Source organism: Eptesicus fuscus, chromosome 5 (assembly GCF_027574615.1).
Source record: "Eptesicus fuscus isolate TK198812 chromosome 5, DD_ASM_mEF_20220401, whole genome shotgun sequence".
Classification (NCBI taxonomy): domain Eukaryota; kingdom Metazoa; phylum Chordata; class Mammalia; order Chiroptera; family Vespertilionidae; genus Eptesicus; species Eptesicus fuscus.
Window position 1 is genome coordinate 94,590,120 of NC_072477.1, and position 16,852 is coordinate 94,606,971.

General features: G+C 41.9%; 1 protein-coding gene across 1 annotated transcript in view; it reads left to right on the plus strand.

Moving 5' to 3' along the window:
- LOC114234760 (cyclin-Y-like protein 1) overlaps positions 1-16,541 on the plus strand; it is a 38,977-nt gene extending 22,436 nt beyond the window's left edge. Inside the window, exons 8-10 of the mRNA XM_054716585.1 lie at positions 3,165-3,331; positions 15,122-15,284; positions 16,431-16,541. Coding sequence (XP_054572560.1) covers positions 3,165-3,331; positions 15,122-15,284; positions 16,431-16,541 — 441 coding nt within the window. The remainder of the gene's footprint in view (positions 1-3,164; positions 3,332-15,121; positions 15,285-16,430) is intronic.
- Positions 16,542-16,852: the final 311 nt, after the last annotated feature.

Genomic DNA, 16,852 nt, shown 5'->3' on the forward strand with positions numbered 1-16,852 from the left:
TTGGATGATGGGTATTCATCCATCCTTCCTGTCCTCTTGTGCCTGTCTGTGAAGTTGCCCAGGATTCTAGTGCCAGTGGGATCTAAAAGAGCTTTGCTAGTTGCCTGCTCAGCTACAGCTGTGTAAGGACCATTGTGCCATTCAGACAGAATTCCTAAGGTAAGATTTTATCATTTGGAATGAGTGGCCCATTCTAGTGAGAAGGCATGGGGATTGTATCACTCTTCCCTCGGGCAGTCCTAAAGGGGAAAGTCTCCTGCATGGTCTGGGGGAAGAGTACTTAGGTCAGTCAGTGCTTCCTCCTTCAGCTAACATTTTGGAGAGGCAGCCTGTGCTTCTGAGTAGAGACCCCTCAATGGGCACTGGGTCAGACACAGGCCTTTCCATGGAGCTGCCAGCCCTCTGGAGTGCTGAGCGCATGCTGGGGAAAGGCAGGAGTGGTGCTCTCACAGGGAGAGCTAGGGAATACAGGAAGGAGGGCATCTGGGTTGGAAGAGGGTGAGTCCTTTGTAGGGGAGTAAAGATTGATGCACCTGCGAGACAGCAGAGGGGCAATCTCTAGTAATCGTTTGAATATATGGAATTAGAGCATGAATCTGAGCTACAGTAGGAAATTAAGATTAGCTGTTCCAATGCAGAGAAGGAATGTAAATAAAAAGTGTATAGAAGATAGAATAGTGACAAAGAGTTAGATATTCAGTGGCTATTTGTGGAATGAGCAACTTCTTGACAGCATTTTGACCACACTCCCTTGAACCTCACCTATCTTGACTTCTTTTTTATTATTTTCTCCTGGTTTTGCCACCACTCTAAGCCATTCCTGGGGACTTCTCCCTTCAGTGCTGATAGTCCTTACAGATCTAAATGCTGAGGATAGAGGGGAGACGAGGTTGAATAAAGTTTTTTTGCTTTTATGGAGCTTATATTCTAGTGAGGAAGACATACATATTTCTTTAAACGAGTTTTGTTAAAAAGATGAATAGTTCAGGTAGTACTAAGTAACAAGAAGGTAGAGCAGGGTGAAGTGATAAAGTGATGACAGGGGCTTGATACTTTAGATAGAATGATCAGGAAGAGCCTCTTTAAAGAGATAACATCTGAACCCTGATATGACTGAACTGAGGCAGATGAGTGCTGGCGTGATAGACAAAGGGGACAGTGCCAGATTCGGAGACGGGAACATGTTTTGTGTGTTCGAGGAGCAGTGAGGTATGGCCAGTGTGGTCAGAGTGTGGAATGAGGGAAAGAATGTAGGACATGAGCACATAGAAGGGCAATGTCCTATCTTATAGGGCTTTGTAGCTTCCAGGTCATGGGAATAAGTTACATTTTTATTTGTTTGATGGGAAAGCTTTGGCAGATATTTAGTAGGGGAGTGAAGTGCTCTTAATTAAAGAGGCTCTCCTGGCTGCTTTGGGAAGAATAGATAGTAACTGGGAGGCCGAGTGGGGGCCGAGAAGCCAGTGACACAGGTGAGAAGTGACAAATAGAAAGTGGTCTGATTACAAGAATTGCTATCAGATTGGAGCAGGTTAACTCAATTGGAGGTTTTGGCCCAGCACCTAGGCCAGTGGTTCTCAACCTTTCTAATGCCGCGACCCTTTAATACAGTTCCTCATGTTGTGGTGACCCCCAACCATAAAATTATTTTCGTTGCTACTTCATAACTGTAATTTTGCTACTGTTATGAATCGTAATGTAAATATCTGTGTTTTCCGATGGTCTTAGGCGACCCTGCTAGCGGTTCTCAACCCGTGGGTCGCGAACCACAGGTTGAGAACCGCTGCTGTAGAGCCTAAGACCATCGGAAAACACAGATATTTTCAAAAGAGGTAATTGTGGGAGGTGTTCTTCAGAAGTGGGATGGGATTGACTTCACTGCCAGAAGAGTTTCAGTGAGAAGAGAAATCTCAATTCCACTGACACAGGAGGGCACGTGGTAAAAATGAATGAGTAATGGCACATACCAAGTCTGCAGTGAAGATGATGGGAAGTTGAGAGATTGCCAATGTTGTATAAGTGCCTCTCATTATTCCCATAAAGCAGACAGTTGAACTCTGTAAGGAGGTTCATTCTTAGGATATCTAAGAGCGCTGAGTTTTGGGGGGTTGGTGGAAATTTTCACTAAGAATGCATAATGTTCAATAACCATTTGTTTTTAAAAAATACAGTTGAGTTTGAAGAGCAAAGCAAATCAGAGCTGTCAATCTGATAACCTCGGACAGTAAATATACTCTTTAAAATTGGACTTTTTTTTCTTTTTGTAAAATGGCATGCATACTCTTCTATAAAGCACCCTTTGAAATAACAACAAATCCAAGCTTGCCTCTGTAATCTGTATTTGGCTGTTAACTGCACCCAGTTCTTTGTAGAACAGACATGTAATACATGTGAAGAATTCATGAAACCTCACCAGCTACCTGGAGAGCCAGGGAGACAGAGACTGGCAGCTCTGCTACCACCCGAAACCAACAGAACTGACTAAGCTTCAGGTTGTGTAAGACAGAGGTGGAGTTCGTAAAATGATGATGGAGATGTGAAGATTAGGGGGTATAAAAGGGCTACCCTTGGTGTGCATGTGTTTCTTACAAAGGCACTAAGTCCAGGAATACGTGACCGTTGTAAAGACCTGCCTCAAGCACACCTGTTTGTACTGCCTGTCCTGCTGCACCACACAGCAGCCACTGGGGGGCTGTCTTGATGACCAGGGTTTATCTTCAGCTTGTGCCACAAAAGGACTAGTTGCTATGTAAAGAAGATACAAATGTGGTCAGTATTACCAGGGGTTTACATATACAAGTACTATGTAAAATCACCATATAACTACCAGCCGGGTGTGAAACAGTGCACGTGGTAGGCACTTGAGTATCTATCTACACTGGGCCCTTTGCAAGTGGAAAGGTAGACACATTTCTTCAGGAAGTCCTTTGCTAAGATGCCCATTCATTCCTGTGACCAAAAATTGGACTGGAAATTCACATGGCAAAGTAGGCAACAGAAGTATCTCATTTGCAACTGTAACTTGGTCTCTGGCTTTGGCTGGCCAAGCAGTCCCCACAGAACCCAGGAATAAAAGGCATGTCAAAAACACATGAAAGGTTAAGTTCTTATTATAGCACTTAAGCCCTGAAATAAAATCAAAGGCCAGTGTTCTACTTTTGCAGGTTTACTTAGAAAGACTTTTAATTTATGCTGAGATCGACATTTGCCCCACTAACTGGAAGAGAATTATTTTGGGAGCTATTCTTCTTGCCTCCAAGTATTTGCACGACCGGGCTCTAAGGAATGCAGACTTCTGCCAAATCTTCGAGGGCATTACAGTCAAGGACATGTGAGTTAGCAAGGTTTTTGTGAACTTTCTTACCATTTTCCAATAACTTATTTGCTCCAATAAAGTTTACATATTGAGAAATATTTTTCAAGGTTACATTATGCAGAGAACTGAACTAGGCATAAAATTACATATATTTTTAATCTACATTTGCTTTAACAATTCATATTCCTCATTAATTATTAGGTCTTCATGTATTATTATTATAATAATCTATGTGATAATTTGAAATGTATTTCTCTGGTGGTTATTGGCAACCATTGTACAAACTCATTTCTGAGAACAACAGTACTTTAAATATATTCATGGCTTTCTTTTTTTTTTTTCTTCTGTTGTTATTAATCCTCACCCAAGGATATTTTTCCATTGATTTTTAGGGAGAATGGAAGAGAGAGGGAAAGACAGAGAGAAACATCGATGTGAGAGAAACACATTGATTGGTTGCCTCCTGCACGAACCCTGACCAGGGCCAGGGCACAACCAAGGTACGTGCCCTTGACCGGAATCGAACCCCGGGACCCTTTGGTCCGCAGGCCGACGCTCTATCCACTGAGCCACACCGGCCAGGGCTATTCATGGCTTTCTTAAAGTGGTCTGGCTGCCAGTTCCAGTTCTTTTTCCCCCCTCCTTTTTATTATTTATTTGTTTCACTAAGACTTTTCACTCAATATTATTTTGTATTAGTCTCAGTTGTACAGCATGGTGGTTAGAAAACCATATACTTTACAAAGTGTTTTCCCCAATATTTTCAGTACAACTTGGCACCGTACATAGTTATTACAATGTTATTGACTATATTTCCTATGGTTTAATTTGCATCCCCATGACTATTTTATAACCAATTTGTACTTCTCAGTACCTTCACCTTTTTCACCCAGTCCCCCACCCTCTTCCCCTCTGGAAACCATCAGTCTGTTCTCTGTATCTGTGAGTTTTCTTCTGTTTTGTATGTTCATTTATACTGTACTTTAGAGTCCACATATAAGTGAAATGATATGGTATTTGTACTTCTCTGACTTGGTTCACTTAGCATAATACCCTGTAGGTCCATCTGTGTTGTCACAAATTGCAAGATTTAATTCTTTTTTATGGCTGAGTAATATACCACCACTTTTTAATCCTTTCATCTATTGATTGGCACTTGGTTGCTTCCATAGCTTGGCTATTGTAAGTAATACTGCAGTGAACATAGGGGTGCATATATTCTTTTGAATTATGTTTTGGGCTTCTTCAGATATATACCCAGAAGTGGAATCACTGAGTCATAAGGCAATTCCATTTTTAAATTGTTAAAGAAACGCCATACTGTTTTCCATAGTGGCTATACCAATCTACATTCCCACCAAAAGTGCATGAAGGTTCCTTTTTCTACACATCCTCACCAACACTTGCTGTTTGTTGATTTATTGAGGGTAGCCATTCTGACAGGTGTGAGGTGATATCTCATTGTGGTTTTAATTTCCATTTCTTGGATGATTAGTGATGTTAAATATCTTTTCATATGTCTGTTGGCCATCTGTATGCTTTGGAGAAGTTGAGGTCCCCTGCCCATTTTTTAATTGGATTGTTTGTTTATAGGTGTTGAGTTGTATAAGTTTTAATTTGTAAAAAATGTTTACAAGATTTTTATTAATTGAAGTAGAGGCCCGATGCATGAAGATTCGTGCAAGAATAGGCCTTCCTTCCCCTGGCTGCTGGCACCACCTTCGCTCCGGCCGGAGCTACCTTTCAGCCTTTCTACACTGCCCAGAGGCCCAGAGTGGCTGGGGCAGTGCATAACGCCTGCATCATCGCCATGGTGATGACACAAGCATCCCGCCCCGCCCTGGGCCGCTCTTAACCCGCCATCTTTGTTGGGTTAATTTGCATACTCCTCCTGATTGTCTGGTGGGCATCACAAAGGTACAGTCGATTTGCATCTTACTCTTTTATTAGTGTATGTTATTATTTTTTTTTTAGAGAGAGAGGAAGGAAGGGAGAGGGAAAGAGAGAGAAACATCAATGTGAGAGTAAAACACTGTTTGGCTGCCTCCTGCACACCCCCTACCAGGGATTAAGCCTGGTACCCTGGCATGAGTTGTGTAAGTTTTTTATAAATTGTGTATATTAATCCCTTTTCTTCAGTGTCTTATAATTTTCTGAGTACAGGTCTTTTATCTCCTTGGTTAAATTTATTCCAATCATATTATTGTCAAATAATATTTTCCCATCAGTGGGTTGTCTTTTTATTTTGTTGATGTTCTCCTTTGCTAAAACTTTTTAGTTTGATATACTCCAGTTTGTTTATTTTTTTCTTTTGTTACAGTTGCTTGAGATGCTCTTTAAAAAGTGTATATATTACTAAGGGAAATGTTCCAGATTTTACTGCCTAATGTTTTCTTCTAGGAGTTTTATGGTTTTGAGTCTTACATTTAAGTTAATAATCCATTTTGAGTTTATTCTTGTATATGGTGTAAGAAGGTGGTCTAGTTTCATTTTTTGTATGTATCTGTCCAAATTACCCAATGCCATTTATTGAATACACTGTCTTTACCCCATTATATGACCTTCTCTCCTTTGTCAAATATTAATTGACCATGTAGGTGTGGGTTTATTTCTGAGCTTTCTATTCTCTTCCATTTATCTACATGTCTGTTTTTATGCCAGTATCATGCTGTTTTGATTACTATAACCTTGTAGTGTAGTTTGATATCAGATAGTGTGATACCTCTATCCTTGTTCTTTTTTCTTGAGATTGCTGTGAGTATTCGGGGTCTTTTGTGGTTCCATATGAAATTTTGGATTATTGTTCTATTTCTGTAAAATACACCATTGGTATCTTGATAGGAATTGCATTGCATCTATAGATTGCTTTGGGTAGTATGTACATTTTAAAGGTGCTCATTCTTCCTATCCATGAGTATGGTATATGCTTCCATTTATATGTATCTTCTTCAGTTTTTTTCTTCAGTGTCTTATAATTTTCTGAGTACAGGTCTTTTACCTTCTTGGTTAAATTTATTCCTAGGTATTTTGGTGGGTGTTTTTTTATGCATTTGTATATGGGATTGTTTTTTAGTTTCCCTTTCTTTATTTTTAATCTTTATTGTTGAAAGTATTACATATATCCCCTTTCTTCCCCTTTTACCCTTCTAGCCCATCCCTTCCCCCCACCCCAGGCCTTCACTACCCTATTGTCTATGTCCATGGGTTATGCTTATGTACATATACATTCTTTGGTTGATCTCTTCCCACCCACCCACCCTCCCCTACCTTCCCTCTGAGATTCCACTGTCTTTTCCATGCTTCTATGTCTTTAGATCAATTTTGTTCATCGGTTTATTTTGTTCATTAGATTCCACTTATGAGTGAAATCAGTGGTACTTGTCTTTCCCTGACTGGCTTATTTTGCTTAGCATAATGCTCTCCAAGTCCCTCCTTGCTATCTCAAAAGGGTAAGAGATCCTTCTCTTTTACTAATAGTTCATTATCTATAATAATAAAAGTATAATGTGCTAATTAGAACAGACATCCTGCCGGACAAAGCCGGGGCTGTGAGGTGAAGCCGGGGTCCCAGGTGCCAAAGGGAGGCCTGGGTCTCATGGGCCAGAGGGAAGCTGGTGCTGGCAGCCGGGGGAAGGAAGGCCTACTCTTGCATGAATTTCACGCATCGGGCCTCTAGTTGTTGTATAAAAATGCAACTGATTTCTGATTGGTTTTGTATCATGCTACTTTACTGAATTCATTTATCAGTTGTAGTAGGTTTTTGGTGGAATCCCTATGGTTCTCTATACATAGTATCATGTCATCTGTAAATAATGCCAGTTTTGCTTCTTCCTTTCCAATTTGATTGCCTTTTATTTTTTTCTTATTGTGTGATTGCTGCGACTAGAACTTTCAGTACTATTTTGAATAAGAGTGATGAAAGTGGATATCCCTGTCTTGTTCCTGATCTTAAGGGAAACTATTTGAATTTTTCTTCATTAAATATGATGTTATCTGTGTGTTTGTCATATATGGTCTTTAATATGTTGTGATATGCTCCACCTATTTCCACTTTGCTGAGAGTTTTTATCACAAATTGGTTATGGATTTTGTCAATTTCTTTTCTGCATCTATTGATATGATCATATGGTTTTTATCTTTCATTTTGTTTATGTGGTGTGGCATGTTAATTGATTTGCAGGTATTGTACCAACCTTACATTCCAGGAATAAATTTCATTTGATCATGGTGTATGATCTTTTTAATGTATTGCTGAATTCGGTTTGCTAACATTTTGTTGAAGATTTCTGCATCTGTGTTCATCAAGGATATTATACTTTAATTTTCTTTCCTTGTAGTGTTTTTATCTGGTTTTGGAATTAGAAAAATGCTGGCCTCTTAAAATAAGCTTGGGACGCGCCCCTGGGTCCGGGTGAGGCCACGCGCCCCTGGGTCCGGGTGAAGCTGGATCCCAGGTCCGGGTGAGGTCGTGCGCCCCTGGATCCAGGTGAGGCTGGGTCCCGGGACCGGGTGAGGCTGCGCCCCTGGGTCCGGGTGAGGCCACATGCCCCGGGGCCCGGGTGATGCTGGGTCCCAGGTCCGGGTGAGGCCGCACGCCCCTGAGTCCGGGTGAAGCCGCGCCCCTGAGTCCGGGCGAGACCAAACCAGAGGGAGTCGGACCTGCATTACCACCATTTGTCCACCATCCAGAGCTGAAAAGTCAGTGCCGACATGTACACATAAGGAACTGGTGGACATTGAAATTGTGTCTCAAAGGAACTGTTGGTCCAGAAAGAAACTTACTACAGACTGATTCATTTGCCTGTCAGCATAACTATTATTGATCGTCTCACATTCAGTTCTTATAAGTATATTTCTAGTAACACATGATCTCACTCATCTAGGGGAAATGATGAACAACATAGACTGATGAACAAGAACAGACCCAGAAACAAGGAGGCATCGATCGGACTGTCGGGCCTCAGAGGGAGGGTAGGGGGGAGAGATCAACCAAAGGACTGTGTGCATGCATACAAGCCTAACCAATGGTTAAGGACAACAGCGGGGTGGGGTGGGGGATGGGAATGGGGGGATGAGGACAAATATGTGACACCTTAATCAATAAAGAAATAAAAAATAAAAATAAAAAATAAAATAAGCTTGGGAGTTTTCAGTCCTCTTAAACTTTTTGGAATCGTTTGGGGATTGGTGTTAGTTGTTCTTGAATGTTTAGTAAAACTTGCCTGTGATGTCATTATGTCCAGGCCTTTTGTTTATTGGAAGTTTTTTATTATAGCTTAGATTTCATTAGCTGTAATCAATCTGTTCAGATTTCCTGTATCTTTTTTATTCAATTTTGGAAGATTATCTATTTCTAGGAATTTACCCATTTCTTCCAGATTGTCTAATTTGGAATATAGTTGTTCATAATATTTTCTTATAATCCTTTGTATTCCTGTGGTGTCAGTTCTTCCTACTCCTGTTTCATTTCTGTTTTTTTCTTCCTACTCCTCTTTTATTTCTGTTTTTATTTATTTGGGTTCTCTTTTTCTTAATGAGTCTGGTTAAAGGTTTATCAGTCTTGTGTCTTTTTGTTTTGTTTTGTTTTTTTCAAATACCCAGATCTTGGTTTATTGATCTTTTGTATTGTCGTTTTATTTTTATTTCCACTCTGGTCTTTATTATTTCCTTCCTTCTGCTCTCTGGGCATTGTTTATTGTTCTTTTTCTCATTCTTTTAAGTGAAAGGTTGAATTGTTTATTTGAGATTTTTCTTGTTTCTTGAGGTAAGTTTGTAATGCTGTGAATTTCCCTCTTAAGTCTGCTTTTGGTATGTTGAATAGATTATGTATTTCCATTTTCGTTTGTCTCAAGGTATCTTTTGATTTCTTTCTTGATCTCATTTTTAACCCATTTATTGTTTAGTTATATGTTATCTAGCTTCCATGCATTTGTGTGTTTTTCTGTTTATTTTGTAATTGACTTCTAGTATGATATCCTGTGGTCAGAAAAAATGCTTGATATGATTTCAAGTTTCTTAAGTTTATTGACATTTGTTTTGTATTCTAACATGTAATTTATGGTAGAAAGTATTCTATGTGCACTTGAAAATAATGTATATTTTGCTTCTTTGAGGCTAAATGCTCTGAAACTATCAATTAAATTCATATGGTCACCTGGCCAGAGCATCGACCCATGGACCAAGAGGTCCCGGTTCAATTCCTAGTCAGGGCACATGCCCATGTTGTTGGCTCAATCCCCAATAGGCGGTGAGTAGGAGGCAGTGGGTCAATGTTTCTATTTCTCTATCCTTCTCCCTCCCCCTCTCTCTAAAATCAATAAGAACATGTACATTTTTTAAGTTTTTAAAAATCCATGTGGTCTAGTGTATCATTTAAGGCTGCTCTTCTTGTTGATTTTCTGTCTGGAAGATCTACCCGTTGATGTCAGTGGGGTGTTAAACTTCCCTATGATGACTGTATTACTGTGGCTTTCTTTATGTCCATCAGAATTTACTTTATATATTTAGGTGCTCCTCTGTTGGGTGCATAAATGTTTACAAGGGTTATATCCTTGTAGTGTATGAGCTGCTGAGCAGGAGCTCACCACATGAAACAGAATTCGCCTGAGCAGGGTGTGGTGCCCAAGATCTCCCTTTGGATGTGCCGCTTGTGAAGTTAATTGGGTCCTTGGACATTGTCTGAAGCTGGCCACTGAGTGCGTTGGTTCTGAAGTCTCTTGGGAGGAACTCCCTGTAGGTCAGTGTCAGACACTGCCCAGTGCCTGTGACTGGCCCTGGGCAATCATCTTGGAGCTACAGAGCAGTCCACAGTTTGTGGCTGGCCAGGGTTTGATTGGTATGCATGCGAAGGCCAAGCTGCACACCAAGGATACCTTCCACCGAGTTTTGGTGCCAGTCAGCAAAGGCCCGAAAGGCAGAAGGAGGCCACTTTGAGATCTGCTTTCTCCTGCTTCCACCTGTAGGCTGCCTGTTAGGCTCAGTCACTGAAAGAGCCTCTAGCGGTACCAAGTTGGGTTAGGTAGGTACTAAGTGAGTCATCAGGTATAGATGAGTGGTGTTCACTGGACTGATATATATTCAGACTTGGTGCCAGTGCTGAGTCTCAGGCCACTCAGAAAAAATTCTCAGGGTGCACCAAGGCCAGCTGCCAAATGCTGGGTGCCCACAGACCTTTATGGTATGCTGGGGTGTCAGGGAGTCATCTTGGTGTCAAGCAGCAGAGTTTAGGCTGAAACAGACCAAGAGTTGGCCATGTGAAGGGATGGCTCTGCACCAGTCGTGTATGCGAGGGAAAATTGGCCCCTGGCTTAGAGCCACAGAACCCAGTCTCTGACATATCCTGAATCTGCTAGATCTCTACACCCTGGGCCTAGGTAGCTGAATTTTCCATAGGGTATGAGCACCACAGGGTGGGAAGACAGAGAGTCGGGAAGCTGGGGCTAGCGCATACACTCAGGCAAATGTCATAGAAGAGTCCTCAACCCAAGAAAGATGACGTGTGTGGGCAGTGTGGAAGAGGGACTCGGCACAGAGATCCTGGCAGCTGTCCTTTAGCTCTCTCCCCAGAGCCACACAATCCAGTCTCTTCTCACTAGTCCACTCGAAGCCACCCTCTCTCTGTCAAGCTCAGGGTAAATGGCCACAAACAAGATTTTGTGTGCTGGCTCTTTAAGAGGGCACCTGGATTTCTAGCAGATTCCTATCTCCTGTCTCTCCCTGGAAGACAGATCCCTACTTGTTTTCACAGCCAGACATTATGTGGGCTCCTCTTCCCAGCTCTGGTGCTCTGGGCTGGTTAGCTTGGCATGGGGCTGAGCCCCTCACTTTTAAGAAGAGATCTTTGTAGCTGAGATATCCCAATGGATTCTCAGACACTGCATGTGGGTGCCGGGGCCAGCCCTTCCTACCAGTGTCAATGTGGCTTCTTTATGAATCCTTGGTTATAAGAAATCTGTTCAGGTAGTCGTCAGTTGGTTATTCAGGTTGAATGTTCTATATTTTAGTTGCAATTCCAGTTCGGTCCAGGGAAGAGGTGAGTATAACTTTTACCTACTCTGCCACCATTTTGGATCCCACCCAGTGTTTTTCTGTTGTTTCCAGTCCATTTTTAAGGGGCATACATCTGGCCTTTGAAATAAGTTTTTGGCCACTGTTATGGTCTTACAGCCTCTAGACTATTGAGGGGGGTGGCTAAAGCTTAAATCTGAGTCATACAGTGTATGTTTGCATTTACTGGTCTTTTCCTCCTTTTTATCTAAAGTCATGTTGTTAAAGAAACCATTGTAGAAAATTAACCACATATAAAGGTTTCAGAACCCTGTGCTTGCTCCTGCTTTTTAAAGAGCATTGCACGCGTTTGAAAGTTGGTCTGATGATTTAGGAAGCTCCGACCTCTCAGGCAGGTGGAGAAGTTTAAGTTCGTCTTGTAATAGTGTAAACGGAAGAGTCACGGTTGTCTTGCTGGTGGCCATTAGCAAACGATGTGACAGCAGATAATAAACTTGAAACAAATGGAAGTACTTTTGGAAGTCGAGGAAGCTGAAGTGACTTTGACACCACTGAAATGAGTCTTCAGACTGGTCCCCTGGAGGAAGTATAATTTGTACTCAGGAACACTAGCCCTGCCATAATGGCAACAGAACTTTTCTCAAAACCTGCAACTCAACTGGTGGGGCTCTGGGTCTAGTTATAACATCAGAGAACATGCAGAGAAATGTGTGAGTTTACATAGATGTGAACTCTAGGGGACATGGTGGCAGTGCCTAGCCACAGACTACTTATAAAGAACTAGAGGCCCAGTGCATGATTGAATCATGCATGTGTAGGGTCCCCTACATGCTTTCGCTTGCGATCACAGGGGAGCTGGGTGCCTGTCCGCTGGGCACCAGGCCTTTCAGAAGCCTCCAGCGTGGTGGAGGCTTCTGAAAGGCCTGGTGCCTGAGCGGACAGGCACCCAGCTCCCATGCTTTTGCTTTTGATCACTGGTGCACCAGGCCTTTCAGAAGCCTCCAGCATGGCGGAGGTTTCTGAAAGGCCTGGTGCCTGAATGGACAGGCACCCAGCTCCCCCGCTTTTGATGGTCCGCGGTGGGACGTGAGCTCGCTGCCCCAGAGGCCCCTTCTGTGCCGCAGCACAGCCATGGTGCAGACGCTGAGCTCGAGCCGCCGCTGGCAACGTGAGCTCAGCATCCCGCCGGCCCAATCGGCCACCCTGGCCACCCCGAGTCCCGCCCCCCCCGCACCTCCTGGCCAATCGCGGGCATAGCGAAGGTACGGTCAATTTGCATATTTGTCTATTATTAGGTAGGATTATTAGGTAGGATGCTTTGTGTGTATGAACAGAGAAATACCAGGAGCTATGTTTATAATAGGCTGCTTTTATTTATGATCCTTGGAAATTGGAAGGTATTATAACAGTGCTTAGTATACATTGGTGTCAAGGCCCTGCTGCTGACTGCTATTTGTAATGTTCTCTTTTGAATCTAAATTGAAAAATTGGTGTCTATCAGCTTTTCCTTAAAACTTTCCAACATCTATGTGTCTTTTTAGAATATTATTTCCCATCAAAAGAATAAGTTAAACTGAGCAGCTGCTATTCAGAAAATTTGTTGTGCTTATAAACGGTATGCCATTCAGCTGTCTCACCATTGAAAAACCAAAAAAAGTCCATAAAAATCAACCCAAAAACAAACAAACAAAAAAACCCAGATGATGTATAATCTTTAGACATAAGGCTTTTCTTCCATGATTAAGCCTCTATTAATAGACTGCAAATCCTATGAAGGTACTGTATTTCTTCACAATTAACATGTATTACTAAAGAAAATATTAAAAGGATGGTAAAGTGCATTTATTCCTGTAGTAAATTAAGTCCTGTTTAGCTGATTATCAAAACATTATCTGATTTACTTTCTATAGGCTTATAATCATATGAACAGGAAATTAATTTTGAAGTAGGTTCACTAGGTTTAAGTTTAACAAGTGAGAAAACCTCATCTCTGCTTATATTCTGACCCCTCTCCATGCAGGAGAACATCAGACTTTTGTTGACCTATCCAATGAATAAAATACTAAAACTTTAAAACTAAGAAACCAAATATGTTTAAAAACCCTCTCATGTTTGTTCAGGTAGTTACCATTTTATTAATTAACTCTATCGAAGGATGACTAGAAGTAGTACAATTTACTAATTTTATTTAACTACTTGGCAAGTGACAGCAGTATGGTCACATAGCAAAGGACTGCTCCCAAATTTCCTTTCCCTCTTTATTGAACTCACCCCTTGTGTTCTGGCAAGGGTCAGGCGATGCTGAATGTCTCGGGATTGCATTCCCAACACTGGGGAACTCTTGAGTCTGACTCGCATGCTCTATTAGTCCAGTCAAGACATCTATCTTTAATCTTTCTGCCTTCCAAAGTTTTAAAAGTGCATCCAGTTCTGTCATAGCGACAATTTCTCACCCCAGTAAGATTAAAGTGAACAGAAGCTTGCATATGCTCTTTGACATTAGCCCTATGCCCCCAGAGCGGGGCGCGGGGGGGTGGGGGGAGCGTGTGTTCCTTTCCCATGGAATGTGGCATATTTATTTACTTACTTACTAGAGGCCCAGTGCATGAAATTCATGCCGGGGCGGGGTGGGGGGGTGGTCCCTCAGCCCGGCCTGCACCCTTTCCAATCCGGGATCCCTCTCGCAATCCAGGACCACTGGCTCCTAACGACTCGCCTGCCTGCCTGATGCCCCTAACTGCTCTCCCCTGCTGGCCTGATCACCCTAACTGCTCTCCCCTGCTGGCCTGATCCCCCTAACTGCTCTCCCCTGCCAGCCTGATCCCCCTAACCTGTGTAACTGCTCTCCCTTCCTGGCCTGATCCCCCTAACTGCTCTTCCCTCCTGACCTGATTCCCCTAACTGCCTAACTGCTCTCCCCTCCTGGCCTGATCCCCCTAACTGTCTAACTGCCACCTTCTCCCGCGGTGCCGGCGTTCTCCCTTCTGCCTTCTCCCGGGGCGCTGGCCTTCTCCCTTCTCCCGAGGCAATGGCCTTCTCCCTTCTCCCTTCTGCCTTCTCCTGCGGTGCCAGCCTACTCCCTTCAGCCTTCTCCTGTGGCGCCTTCTCACGTGGCCTCTGCAAAAGGGAGCACGGTGCTGGACCCTCCCTCACAGCCGCCATGGCTGCCGGCCCTTGCAGTCGCTGTGGCTTTGTCTGGAAGGACGTCCGGTCTGATTATCATATTACCCTTTTATTAGTATAGATTTATTAGAGATGAATCCTTGTTGCCTGGAGTTTCCCCTCTCAGAGATAATAGTGGTGGCTCTCAGTGGATCCGTTTGTTGCCATGGTGAGTGCCCACTCCTTTGGTTGGCACATCTCTACTTTAATAAGGCCCTTCCTGTTGTTGGCCTGGTGAAAATGTCTGCAAGTTCCTCAGAGCCTAGAAACAGCACACACATCATTCCTTTCTTCTGAACACTAGAGTGGGGCCCTGTGAGTGAGCGAGAAGCATGAATCTATAGCCGCACCAATGGGACTTGGATGAATGAGCCCTGAGTCAGCAGCAGGAGTGCACAAGAGAGAGGGGACCTCCTCCCCCTTGCCCGAAACTCAAAGTGCTAGAGGCAAAAGGGACCACAAGTAGCTGTACCTTGTTTGTTGTTTGAACAGTCATGTGTTAGTACTGCCGGGTAACCTTTATTTGTCTCAAAACAAAACTTACAGCCGTCCTCGTAGCTTAGAAGGGTAATTTTGAAGATAGCCTCGTTGACTAAAATTGTCAAGTGTTGCTTTTGTGTTTTCCTTCTTCCCCAGAAATGACTTGGAAAGGCAATATTTACATCTACTCCAGTTTCGTCTTAATGTTTCCGCCAGTGTCTATGCCAAATACTATTTTGATCTTCGGTCCTTAGCCAGTGACCATAGACTGCCCGTTGTGTTTGCTCCTCTTCGAACAGAAAGAGCACAGAACTTAGAGGTAAGGCTGTTTTCTGCCAGACATCAAACAGCATCTGTGGATAAGTCATATTGCGTAGTGACTAGAAAAATTAAAAGTTTTTTTAAACTAACACATTGAAGATTTATTAACTCTTTCACATCATATTGCTGGTATCTTTTATGGTTCGAGAATCCCACATTATAAAAAAAAAATTATCTCTTCTGTGACCATGATTCAAAATAATTTAAATCAAATTTAATCTTTGATGGTTATTTTAAACTGTTCTTTTTTCTAACCATATGTAAATAATGTCTTACAATTCTATCACTAATCATATCTACAAATATAATCTACTTACTACTCTTAAACTCAGTTTGTAAATCCATGTCTTTTCTGTATATATCACAGTTCAGTCCCATGAGTTTGTTAGACAAAGCTAACCTGAGAGAACTATACTTAGATTGTAGAATATGTGTTTCAAACACTTGGTGTAGAAAGTACATGGGTTTTTAATGGAAATTGTAAAGTACATGGCTTAAAGTATATTTATGACTTAAGACTTTGGTTCACATGCAACAAAATTATTCACAACTAAAATGAACACTTTTAAAATGGACACTTTCTGTGGTACTTTGGTGGTACTTTAGAATAAGATGTGTTTCCACCTTAGTTAATGTGCAAGTGAAATAGTACCTTACGGTGCTTCAATCATTAGACCTTTCCTACCTTTCAATAAAGTACAGCACATGCCTGTCTCATTAAAATCTGCTTAAAGTATGTACTAACTAATAAAGAATGGGTAGAATTTAAATAGCTGAGTAAACACTCATTTGCCCAAGTGTGTTTATTATATCCAAGGAACCAAGTGTGTAGGCAGCAGATGATATTGTTATTAGGAACCTATCGTGCCATCGTTGAGAAATCCCAAACTTTAAAAAATTCTAAGTTCCCCTTTGCGCTGAAATCTAATCATAGTCCTTAAAGGACTTACCTTGGTGAATTAGCATAAAGTAGATCCCAAGGACCTAGCAGTGTAGGCCACAGCTATCCAAAGAGGCAGTAACTATAATTCATATAAAAAAATGGGACTGTGTGGCTTATCAGTGATGCTTTCTTTGTGAAGGCTGGAACTCTTTTTTTTTTTTTTTTTAACATACCTGTGTTTTATCTCATTTCTCCTCCTAGGCCATTTCCAGATATTGTGAAAACAAAAACCTGTGCATGGTGGCTATAAAAAAATCTAGCAGCTGTGATAATTATACTGATATGCAGTATGCCAATGCCATTTTATCTTAAACTAGAAATGAGGGGTTGTGACATGATGAATCCCTCATCTACAATAACTGGAGAAATGTTACAAATCCTGCTCAAAAACCAACAAAGCTAGTATTTCTCACAAGGGAGAAATGAGGGGTTATAATATTATAAGCCTTTTGTCTACAAGGTAAAGAACTAAAATAAAAAAAAAATCACCTTCCTGTTCAAAAACGAACCAAGTTAGTATTTCCTCTCTTAAGGAAGAAATGAGAGGTTGTAACATCATGAACTTATCTACAAAAATAAGACCTGGAGATATATCACCTTTCCTGCTCAAAAACAAGCAAAGT